This window comes from Melospiza georgiana, chromosome 1 (genome assembly GCF_028018845.1).
Source record: "Melospiza georgiana isolate bMelGeo1 chromosome 1, bMelGeo1.pri, whole genome shotgun sequence".
NCBI lineage: Eukaryota > Metazoa > Chordata > Aves > Passeriformes > Passerellidae > Melospiza > Melospiza georgiana.
In genome coordinates this window covers 5,165,664-5,190,115 of record NC_080430.1, presented here as the reverse complement: position 1 = coordinate 5,190,115, position 24,452 = coordinate 5,165,664, and the positions used below count along the sequence as shown (strand labels likewise).

The window sequence follows — 24,452 nt, the reverse complement described above, 5'->3', positions numbered from 1 at the left end:
CTGTGCAACACAAGCAAGAGGCACAGGATGTCCCCCCTTCCCACCAGTTCTGGGCCACCCTGCAGCTGCTGGGGGCTAAATGCAGAAAGGACTTGGGGAAAGGGGAAAGGGATGGAGAAATCTGAAACAGGGCAATGGTGCTTGAGGCTGAAATGCCTAAAATGATCATTGAGAACACAAATCCAGCACTGTTCAGCCCATCCCTTATGGAGGTAAAGCATTTGCCTGGGACCCCTTAGTAATGTCCACGAGGTGCCCAAAAGCCACCTGGATACTCCTGCTGCCCACAGATCCATGAGAAGGGCATTGTAAAGCATGCTGGAAAACACCATGGATGCCCCACTGGGGCTGACCAGGGCACCCACTAAGAACAATTATTGTGGAGGAGGGAGTGCAGTTCATGCTCTCACCACCTGTCAGGGTACAAATCCTCCCACTTTCACATCAGCCTGTGTCATCCTGAGGCTTTCCTGGACAGGGGAAGCTCATTCCCAGTTGCACAGGGCATGCAGAGCTTGAAGCAAACCTCTCAGCTACAGACAAGCTCTCAGGGCACCATCCTGAGTGCCCTCCTGGCTCCATTTCTGCACACAGCTCCTGCAGAGATGCACAGAGATGGAATGGTTTGGGTGGGAAGGCACCTTAAAACTCATCCAGTTCCACCTCTGCCATGGGCAGGGACACTTCCCACCCGACCACGTTACTCAGAGCCCCATCCAGCCTGGACTTGATCTCCCTTTCCCTACAGAGTTTTCCTGGGGGCTGTCAAACCTCCCACCACCCCAACCAAACGCCCCAGGGGTTGCAGACATCACTCAGACAAACCAACCAACCCAGTGACAAGCAAAGCACACATCACACACCTGGCAATGGACAATTTGTTCTTTATTGATTAAAAATTAGACACATGCAGTAAAATACAAAGTCCAAAAAAGGAAAAAAAGCCTGACTATTTTACATCTTTCATTATAATCTACAATACACCAAAGTTGTGAAGAGGATCCGTTTTCATTAACAGAGCATTGTCCTTAAAAGTAGGAACTAACTTAAAATTACCACCTGCTTCCAGGTTCAGATCAGAAATTTGCACAAAAACCAAATTCTTAATGACACTGGAAAACAATTATGAACAGCATTGGCACTTACTGGAACAACATCAGAAAAGACAGTTGTCTAGCACTGTAATAGCCCAAGTAAATATTCTGGATCCCTACCCAATATTCTGGAGATCCATAGAGCAAAACCCATCAGCTTCTTCCTCGCTTATTTTCTCCATTAAAGAACTACGGAACCTTGGCTTAGCGTGAGCTCAAGCTCTCTAAGTCCTGGCTTTGGGAAAATGGGGAATAACAATAAATAGATACTGCATTGTTCCATTTGAGCAGTTTGAGTCCTAACCTTCCTCAGCACCAGTACACAAATGAATGAGGAGGTCCCCAGGGCATGCAGGCAGAGGGAAAATAATACTGTACCACAACTACCTTGTCTCTGTATCCTAAAGGCTGCCAACACATCCACACTGAGCACAGGGTGATGGGAAAAACAAGGTGCCAGCCTGCTCTTCCCAAGCCAACAAGCTCAATGGGGGACACTGCAGGGAGTGCTTTGTGTCAGGGAATGGTGCCAACACACACCTGCCAACCCAGCCACCACCAACTCCCTGCTATCGGGCACTTGCTTCCTGGGCTCAGCACCCCAGGATGACCTCACTCCCAAATTCTCATCTTCCACTCCCTCCCCTTCACACTCAGCAGCCATGGGGCTGCAGACAGCCCATGGGGACACAGCCAATATCCACCCAGAGGCTACAAGCAACAGGGGCGGTAAAAAAAGAACATGCACAATTCAGGAAGCTTCCACAGCTGCTCATAGAGAACAAGATATAAATACAGATTGTTCATCTGAAGACTTGGAAATTAAAAAAAAAAAAAAAAAGAAAAACAAAGAAACAGAACAAAAGTCCTAATTGAACCTAGTCATTCCGCTCTGTTTCTGCATTGTTTGTGTCTGATGGAAACAAAGCTCGTTTCCATCTGCATGTTAAATTACAGACTTACAACTTCTGTGTAGAAAACACTCCAGAGCCAAGAGCAGTTAAAAAGGCCAACTGTGAAACAGTAGGAAAAAAAAAAAGTCAACACCATTTATTATTCACATATTGCATTACAAGTGTCTCTTATCAAACTCAGAGCATAATTTATATTATTCATGTAGAAACTCAACTTCAACACCACATGGAAAGAAAAGCTAAATACGTGTGTGACAGGGGTGCAGTGACATCCTGATCAAACGTCGAGGCTTGGGCTGAGGTGCAGCCCGACGACCCAAGGGATTGAGAGCAGGAGGGACAAACCCAGCGCCCGCTTTTGCCCAGTACAGCCACTCTACTGGTGATTCTTTATTGCTGTAAAACACGACAGGGATGGTTCCACGGGTACCAGCTTGCAAAGGACTGGGGAACACATTGGGAAGCCAGCCAGGCATGACCAAACTGGGTTTCAGGGACACTTGGAAGTGCATCTGTTCCAAAGGCAGAGTGACATAGATCTCCTCTCCTTGTGACCATGGATATTGTGTTCACCATGTGAAAGACCAGTTTCCAGGCAGCAATGCCTCCCTGGTCTGCTTCAAGAACAGACTACACCTAAGATGCAGAATGAAAGCAGCAGGAAGGACTGCTAAATGTAAATTAAAAGGTTCAGCCCTCATGCCATGCCTGGCACTCATGTGGAGAGAACCAAAATGATAAAGAAAAAAGAAAAAAATTAAGGCAGTTTACATAGGGAAGCTGACTTCTAACACCTCAAAGTCAAGGAACTTCTCCAAAACACAAACACAAGGGAAAGAAGCTCTCCCTCCTGTAGGTTAAGACTCTGCTTGCTTTCTCAGGTGCAAGCATTCAAACCAGCAGTTTTAAACACACAGCCAAAGAGAAGCAGATTTCTCAGCACTCCAGGTGACCCAAACAACACGTACATTGGTGTTTCAGATAGAAGGAGAAGCAGGTAAAGAACCAAAAAAAAAAAAAGAAAAAAATCCGTTCAGTATTAAAACTTGTGCAAAAACAGCAAGTGAAAAAAAAATGAAACCACATGTAAGCAAACACTTAGGCAAGATCATCAGAGCAGTGGAACCCCCTGCTTCGTACTCAGTAGTATTTTTCTTTAAAGTAAGGCAATAATAAAATGAACATGCAGGCAATGATGTGTTGGGTCTGCATGTTTGAGATGACAGATACAAAAACATGAGAGTTGTTTACAAAAGGTGTAAACGTCATCGGTAATTTCAGGAAGGTTTGTGATCCTATTAAGGAAAATGTTAAAGCTTCTAGGAAGGGGGCTGTAGTTCAATTCTTTGGCAGTAGTGGTTTTTTTTAGGCTAACAGAAGCATTACAAATATGCACATGTGGGTTCTCTGTTGGGAAACATCTCCTGGGACCAATGTTTAGCTGATGCTGAGCTGTGCAAATCCTATAAGTTTGCCATCATCCGGAATTTCGGAGCCATCGACACCAGATGCCTGAAACAGGGAAGAGAGATCCAAATAGCAACACACATGCTCTACCTTCCAGCAGAAACCACAAGCAGGTGTATCAGACAGCCTGGGGGGAGGAAGCAGCCACAGGACAGCTTTGCACTGTATTCAGCAGCTTGCACTACCCAAAGTTAGAATTGAGTGCTTTTGTATTTTTGCCCTTTTTTTATTTTTTATGTATGAAGGGCCAGAACTGAAGTTTTGCCAATGTCTGCTCTAACTAGACATTATATGTGCAATAATTGGCATAAAACAAGTGAAAACTCCTTACAGGAAGAGTAAATAAGAGCACTTAATGCTTCACTCCCAATGACCTGGTTGCACCTTCGCTTTGCCACTGTAACTCCCCCTGAATTTCACCACCTCAAATTTTGGCTTTCTTCTTTGGCCCACCACTCTTATTTTCCTTTTTTCTTCATTTCCCCATTTCCTCCTCAGGTACAATGTATCTGGACCCTCCCTCACTCTCTTCCTCCAAAAAAGAAGTCTGTGCAGGTGCACATTCCAAGCCCCAAAATACCCCTCTGCAACATTTACATATATTAATTAACACATCATCTCATGCTTATTTATCCAGGTGCTGCTCAGAGGATACAAGCAGGGAGCCTGAAGTGCCTACAGTTACACAACCAGTAAGAAGCTTTGGGAAAGAAGGGAGGATTTAGAGTGCATACATCAGATGCCTGCAGTAAACATCTACATGCAATGCCTTCTCCTTGCAAGGGACAACTGGATCAATTAGGGAACAGGAATAAATACCAGTCTGAAAGTGATGGATCTGTTTGCCTGGGGCTCTTCCACAATTTTCTGCAAATTAGCTGCAACTGAAATCACAGACACAAAGGAAATGGGCAAATATTAGGGCAGGCTGGAGAAAAACATCCCAAAGTCATTAGTCCTCTTTCTATTACTTAACAAACTTTGAATTTTTACACTGATAAGGAAAGGTTTAGATCTCAATTAGACTCAGTCTACTTAAACCTAAAGCTTTGAACTGTGAAATGCTGTTATTGTTATCACATTACTTTTTCAGAGGTAGTTATTTTTCCCAGGATGTGATGGGATCAATAGTAATAAATGCCCAACTGCATCTGGAAATTGAAGTAATTCTGCACTAGCAGCTGTTCCTGTGTACAAGGAGCAGCTTTGCTTGCTGCAGTTGGAATACACAGGCAGTGCTGACAGTTTAAAAGTCTCACCTGCTGCACAGGAGGACTCATTTATTTATCAAACTGCTGTTTGAGGCAGCTGTTCTCCCATACAACGTGCTGCTGCCCCAGGGCACCTGCAACTCACACTTCCTTCCCCAGCCCTAATCAAACCCAAAAAGCCTGGCTGATTCCAGTCCCAGAACTCTCCTGCACAGGACCTGTGAGCAGCACAGGCTTGTGCAGCAGTTTGGTGATGCATCTCTGTCAGATGATAATGATTTGGCTAATGCATCAATTAGACTTCATTCTGCATTACAAGGAACATTTGCTTCACAATGTTACCAAGTAAAACATCTTCCTGTGAATTGGGGGTTGCCTACATGTTGGCACAGAACTGTCAGCAGAATTGACAGCAGTTGTGCAGGGCCACTGGGGTAGGGACAAGGCCAGAGGAAATTTTCCTATCACCCACTAATAAGGTCATTTTTAACATGCAAAAAATGACTGAAATGGTTAGAGCAGAAAAAATTAATTTGTAATTACCTATTACCAGATCTCTGCCATCAACAAGACCTGCTGAAATGAGCTCCTGAGACACACCATCTGCAGTATCTGTGGGGGAAAAACCCAAGAGCCATCACCACAGAGCAGAAATTGTCCAGCTGGTGAAGGCACCACACAGAACCTAAAGGAGCTTGTACAATCCAAACAGCAGAAGGGCCCTCTACAAAAGACAGATATCAGGTGCACACCAGGTGCTGTGAATTCACTGAAGGGCTGCACTTTAGGCATATCCATGAGTTTTACAGCAGTGCTCCAAGCCCAACCACAGCAAGCTCTTTAGGAAGGCACTGTGGACAGACACTCACACAACAGCACAACACCAAACACAAAACTTCCCCTTCACACACTGGAATTTCCCAGCAGCTCACCTTTCCCTGGGGTGAATTCAAACCGAATATCATGGAGCTCTTTATTTGAATTCCTGTGGAAAGAAGAGAATTTTCTATGAAAAGAGACCATTTCATGGCATGATAGATGGCCAAAAGAGAGTGCTGTCATTGAATAACCAGTCTGTGAATCCATTGCATTCTACCCCCTCAAAGGCAGAAACTCATCACTCTGCTGTGCATGTGGAAGCAGCAGTGGGGCCTCCCAGCCTGGCAGAGCCTGGGGCAGCCCAGGATAGGTGAGTGCCACCTCTCTGCTGCAAGGCCATGCTGTTCCACTGTCTCAACAACTCAGATCCCTCAGCAGAGATATCCTTGGAGCACATGTCAGAGGGGAAGTGCTCACTGGCTGCAGGTGCACACACATTATGGAAGTGATGCTCAGAATCCCCGCTCCAATGCCCACCAACAGCCAGGATGCCTCCAGAGATGAGAGGCAGGTTTTTCATAAGAAACAGCAGTGTGTGTGATGAGCATAGAAAGATTCTTTTTTCTGCCTGTTTCCAGTGACACAGACCAGAATCCACTCCCTGAACTGGGTAAAAGCTCTTCTCTCTCAGAACTGGCTGGAGTCTGAAGTTGTGCATGAAGATTAAGATGGACCAGCACAAGGCCAGAACCCCTGGATCTCTGAATCCTTTGAGGGAACCCAGCTAGTTCCTCTTTCCCACTCCATGAGAGTTTAGCAATGCTTACACAAATACCAAAACCTCTTTCAATACAGGTTTTGCCAAACCAAAGTGGATGTGATAAACTGCATTTCCAGGTCTCAGTTTCCAAAGAGCAGATGAAATCCAAGCTGACACACACTTAACCACCACCCTATTCATCAAAACACACAGAAGAGTGCCAGTGGGCCTCTTTACAAAGGCTCACATTAACAGAACAGGTCAGTTTTGTGTCCTTACCTTAACCTTAATACAAGGTTGATGGGGACTCTCACATCTTCCTGTACCGGAGCTGCAGCAGGGGCTGTAGGTGGGGCCTGCAATAGGATTACATCATTTTAAGGCAGGTTAACAATATCTTGCTCTGGTTTTAAAACTAGAGATAACCTTGATAACTTTAGAGTTGATACAAGTAAGAGTTTAACTCATCATTGGAATCATGGCACTGCAATGAGAAAGATAACAGATCAATGAACCAGGAAAACTCCACACTTAAACAGGAGGCTCTCTGCAATTGTCTTGGAAAGAGTAAAAGCTGCACAACTTTGAGAAATGCCAGGAGACTTCAGAATGTAAAAAGATTACTTGCTTTACATTAAAACTTAAGGTTTTTGGATATTCATGACAGCTTCAAGACCTCCTGTGTTTTAATCCCTGCCCCAAACATCTGATTTAAAAACCTGATACAACTGTATCAGGAAAAAATTGAATAGGCAGATTAGCATGTACTCTCAGTTACCTTTTTTTTTTCCCCATGAAATCAAAGGCTTTAAGAGCATCTAGCAGCAATTTTATACCTGTCTATTTTAAATTCTAAATTACTTCTGAGTAACTATTGGAACATGTAATCAAATAATTTCATATTGGTTAGCAGCAGATTTCCAGTAGGGAGGATCCAGGAGTTGCCCTGCACTTGTTACAGCACTTGTGATATTTCCAGTACAGAGCTAAGTGTTATTCAATCTCCACCACAAAAACCCAATTAAAACAGAGAGGGGTCAGTCACCTGTACTGCCCATGCTGAGGCAAGGGTTTTAGACCTGAAGGAGCAAGACAGACACAACACCAGGCTGATAATTTAAGCATAGAAGTCTTGACCAAGTGTTTTTCATCTAGACCATTTGTTTTTTCACAAGAGAAAAGGAAAAGAACACTTTGTTTAAAACTAGCTTTTTATTCCAAGGTGCTTTTGGCCCAGCAATGCAGCTCAGGGCTTCTGATCACAACCTGGTTTCTGTTCAAGCTGAAAACCACCAGGTCAGTGAAAACAAACAAGGGTTCATGGAGAAGCCCAGAGCTCTGCAAAACAGTAACCAGTGAGCAACAAGAACCAGAGGAGAGCCACAAAGAATAACACACACTGACACACAGAGCTGTGAGGAAGAATGAATGTAGAGCTATAAAAAAGAGCACATTGATACAAAGAGCTGTAGAGCAGAAGACACAGACACAAGTTCATGAAGTTCAGCTTAGGACAAGCTACCAATAAATAAGATATTGGGCACTAGTGGCAGATATTCTATTAGTGCATGTCCCAAGTGTCACTGACACCAACACTGCTCCAGCCTTCACTGCTGCTGGTGCTTCAACTGCTGCATAAAATTCAGGGATTAAATACTGGCCTTTTTAAAGAGATGTGAAGGGGGTTGATTTAAGTATCAAAGCTATTTTAATGTTGCCAATAATATGTCAAACTTCCACTGTTTCAGAGTGTTCTGGCACATCTGGAATTGAACAGGTAAGGAAGGGTGTCTGCTCTCACCTGGGCTGCTGCTGGGGCTGCTGCTGGGGCTGGGGCTGCTGGAGGAGCCTGGCTGGCTGGAGGTACAGCAGTTGGAGGTTGTGCAGGTGCTTGTCCTGCAGCCTGAGGTAGTTCAGTAGGTGCCTGTGCTGGAGCATTGAGTGAAGGACCTGGAGGTTCAGCTGATGGAAACAGCTGCAAGCAAAAAGGAGTTTTAGTGAGAAAAGGAACTCAAGAGTTTTGATTCAAGCACCAGCTTTCCCAGAAGTGCTTGTCTGCCACATAAACCACTTAGAGAAGTTCAGTTTAATGTGTCCATATGTCCAGGGACCCATTCTGTCCTGACATTTGCAAGTTCTACTCACCAGTAAACCAAGACACCAGCATGGCTGTGGATCTTGGACAAAAATTCCACTCTGTGGCAAGGCTGCATGTACACAGATATATCCAGCTGGGATGAGAGCACCCTGTCCTTCAGTCTCCCTCTTCCCTGGAATCTGAGTCCTACTTGTATTTTCAAGCAGCCATGCCCTCAGAGCAGAGGAGCCCTGCTTGGACTTGTGGTTCCTTTCAGAGAACAAACCCCAGCAAAGCACTGAGATAACTATTGACAACTGAGCCTTCCACCAAGCAAATGTCAGAGTAATTTGGGTGTCAATGGAAAGTGAATTTAGAGCTCTTCAAATCACACTAGAGAAGATTTAGGATTGGACTTAAGTCTCTTGCAAAAAACAAACCAAATCAAGCAAACAAAAAAAATCCATATGAAATTAATTGGAGGGTGGGGAAAATGAGCTAAATGGAAATTTAATCTCTTTTTTATCTCTTGTTATTCAGTACAGAGAAACCAATTTTGGCACAGGAGCCAAAGAACTGTCAGCTTGATGGCACTTCAGTGTGCCCTCCAGCTTACTCTGGCAGGTTGTAGGAAATATAAATCACCTTCAGTGCTGGAAACCTGGACAGGAGACTTCCAATGGGAAAATTCATCCCAAAGGGATCCTGGTTTTCAGCTTTTTTTTTTTTTAATTTAGAATTTATGTCAAATTACAATGCCAGAACTGTAGTCTTTCTCAAAATCTCCCTTTATAAACACTTCTTGGGAACAAATAAAGGAAGAACAGGACAGCCCAACCCAAGACTAATTTCTAGGAGACAGCTCTGTTTATCTTTCAACACAGGTAGGAAAAAGACAGACAGACACTGCACAGTCTCTGGCAGATAAGCTGTCCCTATCACTGAAAGATGAGACATAGTAATATTCCTAATGTTAGAAACAGTTCAGAAGTGAAGAAAGATGATAAATTACAACTGAAGGTGTGTTTGCTATCAAATACTAGTGCAGAATTCTTTCACAGTTCTGAGCACAGGTTCCAAACCAGAGAATTAGACAATACAAACCAGACATCCTAAAGTTGTGTTCTGCTGGGTTTGTGCAGTTTGCAGGTTTTTTTAAGGAGGAAATGAGAAGATATTTGTTTTGCTCAGATTATTATTGTGACCAATTAATTACCTTGCAACAAACAGACTTTTACCTCAGCAAGACATGCAACAAACTTACTTCAAGAAGAGCTCTTGGCACTACACAGCCAAGGATCCCTTTTATAGGGAACTCTTCAAACAGAACTCAGCTAGATACTGGCTTCTACTTCACACAATATTGCTTTCAAAGGCTAATAAAGCATGTTCCTTGAAACACCAGCAATAATTAGGAGTCATCTTTTCAAGAAGCCATTTGCAATTATAACTTACCTCGGAATTCTGTACAGGTTCTTTCACTCTGGGAGACTGAAAAACAGAGAAAAAGATGTCATCACTGGACCACAGTGAAGCTTACTGACTAGGAGGACTTGTCAGAACCATACTGAACATGAGAAACCTACCTAATTGTTTGAAGTTACACATGTGTATTAAGATGCATGATAAAAGGGACACCAGACAATTTGTTGTCACATTTTACCACCCAGAAACACAGCCACATTTCAAACCCTGCAGTCATTATTTCCACAGAGGCACACAATACCCTAAGTTGCTGTCACTGTTACTCATTAGCAAAATCCAGGATTCTTGAAGATCACTCAGATTGGATAAAATTACTTAAGCATCAAGATGGGAAAATCTATTTTAAGCTACTCAAGTCTGGCAGAAAAAGATAAACACAGATCTGCCTGGCAGAATTCTGCTAGAAAACAAGTTCCCCTTCACTTACTTAGGGAGGTAGTTTCCAAATCAACTTGCTTAAAACATACAGAACCTTTGTAGGGTGGGAGGGAGGAATCAGCCTTGCTTGTGCTGCTTTTTAGAAGGAAATCCCTGGCCTGCTTTCCCTGCTTTTGAACCCTGCATTCTGCTGTGCTCTTTGTGGGAGAAAGCAGAGAATTGACAGGTGGGTGCACACTCAGCAGTGAAACAGAGACCAGGGAACAATGGGGAAAGTGCAGGCAAAGCAACGTGACCAACTTTTGCTTATCAGTAAAACAGAGATAGCACTGCACCAGCTGTTTCACAAGAGCAGGGGGAATTGCCAAGTATTCCTGGAAAGCCCTGCAATTAAGAGAGCCTGCAACTTTGACTTCCAACAAGTCCAATTAGCGGAGATAGGTGGGATGGTTTGGTCCATGCTGGGAGTAAGAAAACCCTGTTCCTTCTCCACATAAGGGTCTAGCAGGTTGCTGTTTGGACAGTACAAACTGGACAGCAGAACATAAAAGCTCATCAGGCCCCTTCTCTGAGGGAGTTTTTCCACTAACAGTGGCCACTATCTTAATGAGTGCAGATCAAAGCAATTTATAGCATATGACTCAAAGGCTTCTTGTGAGAAAAAGTCAAGAAGTCTTACTCTCAGAACAGCAAGTTTCAGAAAGGCCTCTGGACAGGGGGAGAAGGAACAGTTCCCTCAACATAACTGTGTGCAGGCAGTGTCAGGGAAAAAGTCACACAGTCTGAAAAGTAAAGCCTGAAATCCATCTCAGTGTGCTCAGCCTTTACTTGACAATTATCAGGTGGGATGAAAAACATGGCATTGCTCCCAGAGAAACAGCCCTGCTCCACACCTGCAGGCCACAGGTGCTGCAGTGTTCTTCCAGGAACAAAGCTCACATCCAAGAGTACCTGGATGCCTCCAGGAATGACATAAAAGGAAAGATCAGTGTGCTAAGCACTGTGCAGATGAGTATGGGAACACTGGCCCTGCCCCTCAGCTGACAACTGATCCAGAGAAATGACCAACAGAAGTGGTGAGAGCCAGCTGAGTATGAGCCAGCAAGTGCCCAGGTGGCCAAGAAGGCCAATGGCACCTGGCTCAGGAAGAGTGTGGCCAGCAGAGCAGGGACTGTCCCTTGTACCCAGCACTGCTGAGGCACCCTGAGTGCTGTGCTCAGTCTTGGGTCCCTCAGTACCAGAAGGACGTTGAGGGGCTGGAGTGGGAATGGCCCTGGAGCCCCAGGAGCAGCTGAGAGAGGTGAGGGGGGCTCAGCCTGGAGGAAAGGAGGCTCAGGGGGGACCTTCTCAGTCTCCACAACTCCCTGACAGGAGGGTGCAGGCAGGTGGGGATCAGGCTCTTTTCCCAGGTAACAAGTGAAAAGAAGAAATGGCTTCAAGTTGCACCAGGGAAGGTTTGGATTGGATATCAGGAAAGATTTCTTCCCTGGGCACCCTTTCAGTAAAGTGGTAGAGTCACCACCTCTGGAGGTGCTCAGAAAATATGAAGAGGTGGCCCTTGGGAACAGGGTCAGTGGTGAGCATAGTGGCTCTGGGCTATCAACAGTCCTGGAGGTCTTTTCCAACCTTAACAATTTTATTATTTTATTAAACACATGGACAGAAAGAAAACAGGACAAACATTAAAAAACATTTACCTAAGGCACAAATAGGATGACTTTGGAGATTAGTTCTAACTAATTTCTGCTTGTGTAATCAAAGATGATGTGAGTAAGCAGTGAAATGTGACCACACAACTCACCACTGCATAGACTGATCAGGTAACAGAAAGTGCACAATTTAAAAGCCCACAGAGCACAACTGCCTTCATTTCAATTCAAGGTTTTAAATGCAGGGAGGAAGTTCAGAAGGTCTTTATATCCAAAAAGTAATGTTGACCCAGCAAGTCACCATATTCAGTGAATTGAGGATATATTTTTGGCTTTGGGTATAATAAATATTTGCCTGTTTCAGGTGCAGTCCTAGGAAGAGACTTGTAGAATATATGTTTGCACATATTAAATTCACCCTTTTTTTTTCTGTGAAGTGGAAACAAGTAAAAAATACCAACACTTCCCATTTATGTAGACAATTTTATGCAGGTTAATACTCCAGTATTTTGGCACATTAAGTCAGTCTGAAGGGCCTCCTTTTACTGCAGTAAAATGCAGGTACAGACAAAATCACAAATTGTTTTGGGTTGGAAAGGACCTTTAAAAATCCTCTACTTCACCCCCACTGCAAGGGCAGGAAAAAAAGGTTAGTTAACCTAGTTAACACAAGTTATTCTACCCAACAACTTGGTTAAAATTGCAGAGGGATTTACAGACAGGTGGAATTTATACCAAGTGTTTGAAATATGACCAAAAACACAGGATAAACACTAATCCTCAATAACACCACTGTATTCATGGCAAAAAATTGGCAGTTTGGATACAAGTCTTAGGACTGCTTGAAAAGGAATCAAATTCAAGTACCCAGGCAGACATGTAGAGAGGTGTGAGGTTCCACAGTGCCCTTCCTGACATCCTGGAACAGGCAGGAGTGCTGTGTTACACATGGGGTGCCTCCAAAGTTATAAAATACATCTACAGGGAGGTAACTGAATCAAGACCTACCACTCCAAAAATCCTCCCTAAAGGTTTGCTGAATGAGGGACCTACAAGCAAGGGGCAAGCACAGCCCAAATGAGAGTGATCAGGACAGGCAGCAGTACAAGGAAAATATATCAAAGCATCAAAATAAAAACTGTCTTGAAAAGGAACTTGTAAACATGTGTGTCAATCTGCTTTTTCCTGCCTAGGAGGAATGAAACAAGTAAGTGCTGTTCAAAACACAGTAAACAGTGTTAAGCCATGGCAGCCTGAGCTTTGAGACAAGATACAAGTTCTAAATAATTTCTGGAACAGATTTAGGGTCTTTTATAATATTGCCTCCTAAAATTTGATAGTATTCTAGCCTACAAAAGGAATTTAGAAGAATTCAGCTTGTATCTTACAGCTTATTCATCAAAGAATTTCAGTAGCAGCTACCTGGTGCCAAGAGATTTTCCTTGATCATGTATAATATGAAGCTGGACACAATAAGCTCTTTAAGAAATCACAAGAGTTGCTGTCACAAATAATGCATTTACTGTATCAAATGGCTTTTAAAAACCCCAAGCATTTCAGAAGATGCTGAAAAGATGCAAAATCTTGCATTTAATATTCAAGTGTCTATTCAGAACAGCAACAGATGCCAGACTAATGAAAGAGAAATGAGAGAAGTTGTAAAGGGATAAATGCTTCAAACCAACACTGCTTTTTTCCCTTTCACACTGAAAAGCTTCCTCTAAACATCCTTCACTGTCTCACTAATTCAATTACAGGATGATTAAAACAGAGTCCACTTCCAGCCACCTGCTGTAGTGAAAAGAGACCAGGCAAACCATTATAGCCAAAACTCACACAGGTGGCTGCTGGGGGAAGACAACCTGACAATTCATTGTAATCTTTCAGCTGATCATCATGTATTATTTCTCTGAATTGTTGGTGGGCTTGTATATGTGTTGGGAGGGGGAAGTGGTGCTTTCTTGAGGATTTTCAAGCACAAGACTAATCCCTCCTGTGACTTCAGGGATGCTGTGAGGTTTTCTACCAGGATTAATGGATTTCAGTGTAACTGGGGGGGCAGAACCAGGCCCTGCACGTTTCAGGAATCAGCCATAAGAACAGGCCCTATTGATTTCAGCTCCATCCTGGAGAGGGCAGTAGGATAAAACCTTTCCTGACACTTCCAGAAGAAAGCATCTCAAGCAGTCAGCACCCTTAAAGTGAATATCCTAGCTGCAGTGTATTAGTATTCTGAGCTGGGAGCAGGCTGTCTGAATTAACATTTCCAATTATGCTGAACATTCCTAAATGAGAGCAGCTGTGCCCCACCACAATGACAGAACAGATCAATACAATTTCTTCAACCTTCAGTCTGCTTCCTTTGCTTCAGCTCCCAACTCCAGGGAAGGGATTACAGCTTGCTGTGTATCATGTGCTCCCCAAATATTTTTAGACCTACCACAACTGGACAACAAAACAGAGACAGTGAAGTTTGAGGACCCACCCTGAGCTGTGAAATTGCTGCTCTGCCTTCCTCACTTTCCTCATCAAGCTCATCATCACTCCATTCCCAGCCACCATCTTCAGTCTTATGAAGACGCCCACTGGAGCCTGGGACTCTCCGGACCTGCCCAGCACAAGAACACAGAATTTACATCTCAAGCAAACAGTTTCTACAGCTGATTTTAGAAGAAATAGCACAGAACATCTTCAGTTTCCATCACCTGCCACGGTGTCTGATTATTTTATTGAAACTAACAGCTCTACCTAGAAAAAGCTGTACTGCAGTAGTTATTATTTAAAATGTGAATACAAGCTCAAAAAATAGTACAACTGTAACAGCAAGAGCCCAGGAGGATTTCAGTACCTTTTTGGATCTTTCAGTGATTGTTGGTGCTCTCTGCAACATCTTCTCTTGTAAAAACTCTTTATTCTGCAAAGAAAAAAATAGCAAACATTTGCATTGCTGAAAATGCAGTTCTTTGATGCCTTCACTGTTTCTGACAAAGTAACTGTTAAGTTGTTTCTAGCAGAAAGTGGTTTACATGTTTCATCCCTACTCCCCCAAGGATATGAACCACTCCCCTACTTTGGGCTGCAGTATGTGATGTTTCATCTTAAATACCTTTTCAGTTAACAGTGGCACTCTCTTTATGCAAAGTGACATGGAATTAACAACTGAGGAGCTGGATATTATTCTGATTTATTTGGAAATACACATTTTATACTGCAGTATCTGGTACCCTGCTGAGGCATTTGGCATTCTTCCACTTGCAGCTACTACACCACCTGGATTCAACCTCTTTGCTTTATCTTACTCCTAAATTTATGCCTGTCCAACTGTCAAAGGCAAACCTCAGACAGGTTGGTATGTAGGAATCCCTCTGTGCTGGAGCAAACAGAAACTGGGACAGCAAGATTTAAAGTGGCTGAAAAAATGTACAGCATTTATGTTTAGAGAGGAAGTAAATGCAGTGATCACAACAGACTGAATACTGGGGAACTGCCATGATGCTTTATTGTATTAAATTTCCTCTTCAGCAAGCTGCTCCTGCCTGGCCAGTGTGGGCTCCTGAGAATACAATTTTCTCACTGCTGAAGTGTGGGGCCAAACTTGTGGCAGCAGGGGAGGCAGGGCAGTCCAGGCCAGCATTCTGGCATTTGGCTGGGTATGCCACACCACACCAGTGCAGTTGGAGAGCTCTGCTGTCCCTGCCCACGCAGAGCTCCCCCAGGATGGTTGCTTGCAGGCAGGATGGAGAGTCTCAAGACACACTGTCATTCCTGATAAGTGGCTCCCAGCATTATCAAACCACACTTTTACATAACCTAGATGGTATTTAAATATATGACTCAATATAGATGTATAGAAGCTGCACTCCTCAAGCTGCAGCTGTCAGTTTGGCAGTGGCTGATGTGTGACAGTAATTTAACCCCAAGTGTGAAGTGGCACACTTTGCACTCCAGTGCTGGCTGGTTAAGCAGTGCCTCATTTACAATAATGTTAATTTTCTATCACCACCCATGCTAATATGTCTCCAGCAGCTTAATGAAAGCACGAAGGAGATTTAACACACAATGAAGTGTAACATGAACCAGAACTTGCAGAACCAAACGGAGAAAGGTCAGCAATGTGTAAACCATCTTGTCACTTTGGACACCAAGTGTGCATCCAGCATACAAATGCAGACTAATCAGCTGCCTAAAATCCCACTACAGGCAGTGAAACCCCAGTTAATACTGTCAAGAGCCCAGACATCAATTAAACCTGCCCTAAAGCAAACTTCTGCATTTCATCAACTGGATCACCCTCCAGACTTCCCTGGTTCATAAAATTATCAAATCACACAATACCCTGAGTCAGAAGGGACCCACAAGGATCGAGTCCAACTCCTGCCCTGCACAGGACTCCCCAACAACCCCACCTGAGAGTGTTGTCCAAATGCTCCTGGAGCTCTGGCAGCCTTGAGGTCATGACCATTTCCTGGGGAGCCTGTTCAGTGCCCCACCACCCTCTGGTGGAAGAACATTTCCCTAATATCCAAACTGAACATCCCCTGACACAGCTTCAGGCCATTCCCTCAGGTCCTGTCACTGGTCACCAAAGAGATCAGCACTTCATGATCTGATCCTCATGAAGAGGAAGTGCAGCTCTCCCTGGGTTGCACCTGTAAAGATTCCTGTCAGCTTTACCAGGGCATCCAGCTCCTGTACAGATACCTGGTGTGGCCAAATCCATTTAAGCATCTTAATCTGGGAGTTTAAAACTCCCAGATTAATTGGTGATGCTGCTGTGCTATGCCAAGCATGCAGTCTCTTTTTGACAGTTTAATCTGTATTCTGTATAAATCCTGTGCACTTTGATCACAAAAAAAATAAGCAAACAGAAAACATTCCCCATGCTCATGGAAATGCAAATCCTGCCCTGTGCTGCTGCTGTCTGTCTCCCTCAGTAAGACCTTGCACGTTGCAGATGCACTAATCCCCAGGCAGTAATTACATAATGCTTGCTGGCACTTCTCTCCAAGGCTAGAAATGGGAGTTTCCCACTGGTTTGTATCACAGCATCTTCACTTTCCATAAGGCAACACAGGGTGAAATATCTTTAGGTAGCTCTTGCACAGTGGGCCTCATTCAGCCCCTCACACACAGACTGATTGGAGAGTTCACTAAAATCTAAGTTACACTCACTGCAGCAGAGACCTTTGAGGTTGGACAGGCAGCCAGAGTGGCACCATTACAAAGGAAGAACAAACCCAAAAGGCACTGAATGCTCAAGAATTCCTAGATAACTTCTGTTAACAACAGCATACACAGGAGATACAGAAGGGGGATTTTATTCTGCTCCTTCACAATGGCCCATTCAACCCACTCAGCTCTGCTGGCTCCAAGTGAAAGAGCCCACACTCCTGCCAGTAAAGCTGTCACCCACACCTATCGTGCTTCTGAAAAGTCCTTTCCACAGCCTCTGCACAAATCAGTTTGGGAAGTGTTTTCTTACCTTTGCTTTTGTGAAAAATTTGTGTCTTAGGAGTTCTGCTGCTGTTGGTCTGTCAATAAAAACAGATGTAGAAAAGACAATTATAAATGCTCCCTTTCAACCCAACGGTCTTCCAGGCTGCTGCAGCTTGTTGGCATCTTGTGAGGGCATCAGCTTCTCCTGTATAATTCCCCTAAAATCAATGTATTCCAAGTAAATTTTACACCAGCAATCTTTTAAATTACTCAGTGTATTGTGAACAAGGTTTATTCTGTTCAAAAGCAATGAATAACTTGGGACTGGTGGGGAGAATTTGCTCCCATTTTGATGCTGAACTTGAGACTCTTAGATAACAACAGAATCACAGAAAGAATTTGCTCAAAATGGAAATCACAGAATCATCACTGGAGTGCAGTACTCACCCTGTGCAAGTACCAGTTATTTCAGAGATACCTGATTAAATGTGTGTAATTAGTTCTATTAAATACAGGCAGGATGATCAATCTGGGTCTAAAAGAACATGAACAAGTATAAACTATTTTCCCCTTTATGTCAGACTTCAGAATAAATACTGGAGAGACATCCCTTAGTTGGTTTAGGAGGAATTTGCTAAAGACTCAAGCCTGCATGAGAAAGTGGCAGCTTGCAGCATTTTCCACACTGCAAACAGTGCTTAAATAGTAACAGAGTTTAATCAGTGACTTGTAAAGGCCATTCATCACAGGGTTTATTTCATCACAGACTACTCCAACAAAAGGCATTCACCTCAGAGCAAGGAGCCCCTAAAATAATGAAAAAGCAATTGCACTGAATTCAATCCCATGCAATATGCCAACCCCCAGCTCCCACAGTCAGGACAACACCAGTGGCTGCCAGAAGTGCTTGAGGAGAGCAGGGCTGTGCCACAATTCAGTGATTATGCATAACCTGACCAGCACACATCCTAACCTGCAAGGATAGGATATGCTGTAGAAAGGTGAAAAAATGTCATGCTGGGAAAAAAAAAACCCAGCTATCAACTTTTATCAAGCACTCCACTGGATTCATTATGCATTTCAAGTGCAATGCTTGTTAGAAGAGAGAGACTCATTGCACAGTGCGTGAGAAGCCTGTGTTCCTGGATCTGACACAAGAGGGAACTGAAAAATGTCATTATTATTATTTTATGAAAGCACTTTTTCCTTTCCAAAATTAAGTCTGCTTACTGAGGAGGAAAAAAAAAAACAACCTAAGAGGTATTAAAAAATGGCACAGCACACACAGCATCCCCTTGGTAATATTTCCTACGTCACTGAGCAGTCAAGACACTGTTCAAGGAAGGCTGAAAGTGTCATCAGGTCACTTAAGCAATCTGAATTGATGAAAACATGTTGGTAAAATTTGTCAGTGTTTTTCCTGATTTCCCATCCAAACCAAATATTACATATAATTAAACAAGTCAAAACTACACTGAAAGCCTTCTCTGCACTGCTAAAATGTAAGAAGTTTATTTATGTAGTTTTGCAAGTACACACACATTGCCCAACCTGTAATTTCTGATTTGTAAACACAAATCAGTTTTGACTGGGAACAAAACATGAACTGAAGTCACCTGCTGGAGGTGGCCAAGGGAGAATGGCCCTACCCAGGCACTGGACTGGGATGCACTCTCATTAACCCAAATGGAAAATGTGTGCCCTGGCCAGGCACAGGGCCAGACATTTATCCATAAAAATAAGGACAGAATTTGTTTCCACACAGCAAGACTGCTGTGTTCCTTGTGACTGAAAGGTTGGAGGGGCACAGAGCATACCAACTTCAAAAAATAGGGAACAAAATGATGTTTCTGGGTTAGGGGGTTTTTTTTTGTTTGCTTGTTTATTTTAATTTATTTTGGTGTGATCCATTCTTACCTTTTTTCAGGGTCTTTTTGTAGGCACGATGAAATCATCTTCCTAAATGATTTCCCATATTTCTTCAGCATCTCCTTGTCTTGCACACCAGTTTCCAAAGATGGAGGATCATTTTGTAGTGTCAGCATTAAAACCTGAAATAATTATTGCTATTGGCAATGAGATCTTTCTTGGGTTTTGTCAGAGACAGATCTTGGGGAAAATGTATTTTAGACAAGCACTTTCATCAAGCATCTGAGTCAACAAGGATGTGTAAACAACAAAGACCCACAATTTAAGTTACTGCATCCCATCCCATCTCTTGGCCCACACTGCAGTCTGTGGGTCAAACACAAGGCTGGAATGTCTTTTCAGGTCTGCTTTGTGGGATTAAAAGTGCAAGCAGAGCAGAATTTTACCAGTTTTCCTCATTCAGGATGAGCAGTTGTGCAAAGCTTTTGATTCAATGTACCTCCCTGAGGTATTTCTCAGCTAGAAATCAAATTAAAGACAGAGGAGCAACATAAAAAGATACACGAGTTCACTTCCATGTACCAATGTGACAGCAGGTGAAGACATTTCTCACATAAGCAGCTATCAAGGCAAACTGGTTCTTTCCCCCACATCACTTAAATATTCTGAAGGAAAGGAAGAAAATTACTCATTTCCATTTCCACTTGTCACCTACATACAGATGAATATCTATTTTTAGAAGAGGAAACAGCACATAGCACATTTAAATAGCTTTCAACAGCTACATTGCTTAGGGCAGCAAAAGCCCATCAATCTAGCTGAAATTACACAGCTCATGACAGAATTCCCTGCTTTCTTCCCCACTCCTTGAAGGGTCACTTAATGCATGAGTAATTTTGCTGCATAACAAAATTAATCTGCAGTGCAATAAAATTATATTCAGTAAATAAAATAGAGAAGGCTTCTTACAGGCTGCATGACTGCAACCAAACCTCCCAGAACTGGGAATTCAATTCTATCCAGCATATGACAGCACTAAGTAGGTGCTGTTGATACTAAATAGGTGCTGTTGGTATTCAAAGCTCCATCCTGTGCATTGAAACCACAATAAATTGAAGTAAAAATTGCAGGAGCTGCTGTAAGATGCTACCAATAATCACAGCCCAGAAGGAAATATCAATAAAACCAGCAGCACCTAAACCAGCAGCACTTTCCCCTGAACTGCTCTCTGCTCTGCCACAGCCACTGATATTGTAGGAAATTCAATGGCATTTCTGAACTACTTAGCCTCTCAACAGTCCCTGCATATAGATGACAATTCTTAGAAGTAATTCTGTTTTGCAAGAGTTAACCCTGTGCAAAGTCCATGCATTTGGCATGGATGTGTCTGTTCTGAGTGAGGAGTAGCTGGATTTCCAAATGCCATTGTGATTGTGGTGTGGGAGGGGATGCACCCAGGGCCTGAAGAAGTGACACCCAACTCCCACAGCACTTCAGCAGGTAAGACTGCAAAAATGAGAGTTTGTCCACAGTGTCACTGAATGGTTTGGGTTGGAAGAGACTTCATTTAATACCAATCCCCCTGCCATGCCCAGGGACACCTTCCACTAGCCCAGGCTGCTCCAATACCCACCCAGCCTAGCCTTGAACACCTCCAGGGATGGTGCATCCACAGCTTCTCAACTCATTCCAGTGCCTAACCACCCTCACAATACAGAATTCCTTACATCTAATCTAAATCTCTCCTCTTTCAGCTTACAGCCACTCCCCTTTGTCCCATCACTATGTGTTGTGTGAAACATCACTGTTGCATTACCAACAATGGAGGGACTTGACACCCACAGGCCTGACATCCCAGGTCACTGCTCTAACCATGAGCCCTGGGGTAGAACAGGTCTCCACATGCTCGTGTTTGATCCCAAGGACCACACATTTCAGGAGGGGAACCAGACTGGTCTTCAAGAGGATGGGCCAAAGAGGCTTAAAGTTTTGTGATCAAGACAAAGCCTCATCAGATATCACAAAGGAGATGAGCAGCAGGCTAGAAGCAGCTCCTGGTCCAAGAGTCACAAAACGAAGAGTTAGCCAAACTTATAAGGTGATCTAAGGCTCAAGATATTTGAAAAAGAATTTTGGTGTGTCATGGTTTAAATAAGAACATTTCATTAATTTCAACCTTAATAAAATACTATTGTTGACAACACCACACTATCACACTGATGTGGTACTTTGAACTGGATCAGTGATTGACAGGATTGTCAGTGTTAAACAAAATTAAACATTCTTTTGGATAACTGGTAACAGGAGAGGTATCAAGAGAATGTCTGACAGGCATTAAGAAGGATTATCAGTGCAAGAGAAAGAATGGCTAGCCAAGTGTCACTGAGTGCCCATAAGGCATTCTAGATCATTATTTACAACCCTAAAAACAACTGCTGACTTCAGAGGTTTAAAACACACAGCACTTTCCTTAAGAATGGTGAGACTCAGGATCTAAATAAAAACTGCAGGTTCAGATAATGCTGATGAAGGGGGGTATTTTTAAAAGGTGACTCGATACATCCCAGAACATCATGATCCACAAGTGCAGGTTGAAAGGACAAATTCTTCTATGCAATGTGCTAAGTTGAGAGGACAAACTCTTCTGTGCAACATGCTAGCCAAATTCCTGAAAACATGCAGAGAACACACTGATCCCTTATCTTCCACAAATATCTGGAGATCTGCTCACCTTCATCGGAGGGTATTTATGGTAAGGAGCTGCTCCTGTGGCCAGTTCAATAGCAGTGATCCCAAAGCTCCAGATGTCTGCCTTGAAATCATATCCTCTGACCTGAAAAATATTAGAGGATGTTATCATGTGCCTCTTGCTGTCCTTTCACACACCCTTTCCCCACGAATTTGGAAAGACCAGCACTACAGAGATGGAAACAACACTTTCTCCCTTCTCTCCCCCAGCTCCTCACACCTTCCAGGAGGTGTTTTAGAACTCACAGTCTGATGAAAATCATGGCTGTGCATGGTACAAAACCAGGACTGCTCTGCCATAAACTCCACTGCAGAACATAAAGGGGCACTGGGCTAACCCAGGCTCTGACTTCTACACAGCCACAGAGATTCATTACACAGTGCAATAAAACTCTCATAGTTAATAGATGGACTGCTACCCCTTGGGACACCTGCCTCACTACACTTTTAATCAACCTGACTGCAAATATGCTCCATCCTGCAACTTCACAGCACACCAGCCCAGTAAAAGCCCCTCATTCCTGCCTGCAGACTAATGTTTCCCTCCACTAATTAACAGTAGCTTCTGCACTTGACATTAAACACAGGCTTGTTCAGGAAAATTTATAGCATTTACTTCCCCTCCTGCACAGGAAAAAATATTTCATATGCCAAAGCAGTTACTTCCTCATTATCATTAGGTAATATTTTGGCACTTGCTTTCTCCTCTGCAGGGGAGAGACATTATGTACTAACTTCAAGAGCAGCTCTGAAAATCAAAGCATTTTGGTTGCTTAGGATGGTTTGTATTTCTTCTAACTACACTATGGAAAAATGAAAATTGGATCAGAGCAGAGCTAACAGGGTACTGTGCTCAGCTAACCTAACAGGCTTCAGAAAGACACTCCTTGTGATGCAGCCAAAAAGCAATCCCCAAGCTACCTTAAAGAGGATCTTGAATCTTGGCAAGCTAACAAAAACCCCTCCTGTACTATTTGTCATGTAATACTAGAGTTGGACTGAAACTTGCAATAGAGACAGGAATTTATATCTTGCACTGATTTCTTCCACTCTTCAAGCACAATTTTCATGAGCCCTAAAAGTCTGAAATGTTTCTTCAAGTGCCTCAGTTTATGGATGCCATGACTTTGAACAGATTTCAAGTCAGTTAAATAAACAAGCAGATATCTAGTAACATTTAAAAGAGCACAGGACAAGAAGAAATACACTGTAAGGGTGGTTTGTTTTGTCTTCTCACACCAGTTTTAGGTTTGGAGAATAACTTTTGGGCATTTCTTAGCTCCATCTTTCATTTATTCTTGCAGCACACCAATACACTGTACATCTCTCCATTTGCTGATAAGATTTTAACAGTTCAGTGCAAGGGTTTTTTTCATTATTTCACATAATCCTGCTTGCAAGTGAAAACTAAAAAGCTCAAAACTGTCTGCAGTAGTTCATCTTGACATCTGTCCTATACATTGGTCACCACCCTGCAGACAGTTTATACCAACATTCATTTTTCTCATCAACTTCTTTTTTTGCCATAAATCCATCGAGTGACCATACATTAAAAGACAATTTTGAGCAATCAAACATTAACATTCTGGAGGAATTTAAAGGTGCTGAAGTAAACCAGATGGAATTGGTGGATAATATCTACATGTGAAAGGCTAACTTAGAGCAAGCCCTCTGTCCCTCTTGCCAGCTGGATGCAGTGGCTCAGAGTGACACCTGCTGGAAGGCAGCAAGATCATCTCATGGACACTGAAGGATTTCACTCCAGCATCATCAGCATCCCATTAAAATACTGCTTTAATTTGATATTTGCAACTGCTTACATGTGCACAGCCTTGGTGCAGGTACTGCGCTCTGTAAAAAACTTACCTCCTCCTTTGGAAACACATTTGTGGGGAACCACCCCTCATATTGTCCCTGAAATCTTCATTTCCCATTTTAGCTCCCTCTTTAAGGCATTTTTTCCTTTTGTCCTGAGGACTGCAGCTGCAAAGAGCCTGAGCAGCACCATTAGGTCCTGGCCAGGCTGCTGAGCTCTGGGCAGGACACACAGGACAGAAAAGCAAGGGACAGCTCTGACCTACCTTCAAAACCACCAAATACTCAATTTTTATTTATTTTAACTAAGAATTAAATTTTTAAAAATCCAGAAAAATATGACAGTGAAGCAGATCAGAATCAAGTTTGCAAAGACAGCCCTGACTATGGAAATGTTGCTTTATCCTGCCCTGTTAGTCCTGCACTCTGAGGAGGCTGCAGCAGTGCTGAGATGCACTGGCCCCTCAGTCCCACCATGGGGAGCCACTGAAAAGGCCAAACATTGAACAAGCCTTCATCAATAATATATTTAAGTTACTCCAAAATTATCTCTATTCCTTAGGGAGTTTTAGATATTGGAAAAAAAATGCACTTTAAGGCACTTGTGTTTAGCTGCATTTGATTTTAGATACAGATATACATGGGAGTCTTACTCAAGATCCTCCCAAGCTTCAAAATATTTTTCTGGAAACAACAGCAAGGAGCAACGTATCAGGGTGGATTTACTTTA

At 43.1% G+C, this 24,452-nt stretch overlaps 1 protein-coding gene across 1 annotated transcript in view; it reads right to left on the bottom strand.

Moving 5' to 3' along the window:
* Positions 1 to 867: 867 nt before the first annotated feature.
* OXSR1 (oxidative stress responsive kinase 1) overlaps positions 868 to 24,452 on the bottom strand; it is an 89,484-nt gene continuing 65,899 nt past the window's right edge. The window contains exons 7-18 of the mRNA XM_058034301.1: positions 21,891 to 21,992; positions 19,208 to 19,341; positions 17,337 to 17,385; positions 14,703 to 14,768; positions 14,340 to 14,462; positions 9,798 to 9,833; positions 8,067 to 8,240; positions 6,545 to 6,621; positions 5,619 to 5,671; positions 5,230 to 5,298; positions 4,295 to 4,359; positions 868 to 3,520 (exon numbers count right to left, since the gene is read on the bottom strand). Of these exons, the coding sequence (XP_057890284.1) occupies positions 3,446 to 3,520; positions 4,295 to 4,359; positions 5,230 to 5,298; positions 5,619 to 5,671; positions 6,545 to 6,621; positions 8,067 to 8,240; positions 9,798 to 9,833; positions 14,340 to 14,462; positions 14,703 to 14,768; positions 17,337 to 17,385; positions 19,208 to 19,341; positions 21,891 to 21,992 (1,023 nt within the window). The 3' untranslated portion in view covers positions 868 to 3,445. The remainder of the gene's footprint in view (positions 3,521 to 4,294; positions 4,360 to 5,229; positions 5,299 to 5,618; positions 5,672 to 6,544; positions 6,622 to 8,066; positions 8,241 to 9,797; positions 9,834 to 14,339; positions 14,463 to 14,702; positions 14,769 to 17,336; positions 17,386 to 19,207; positions 19,342 to 21,890; positions 21,993 to 24,452) is intronic.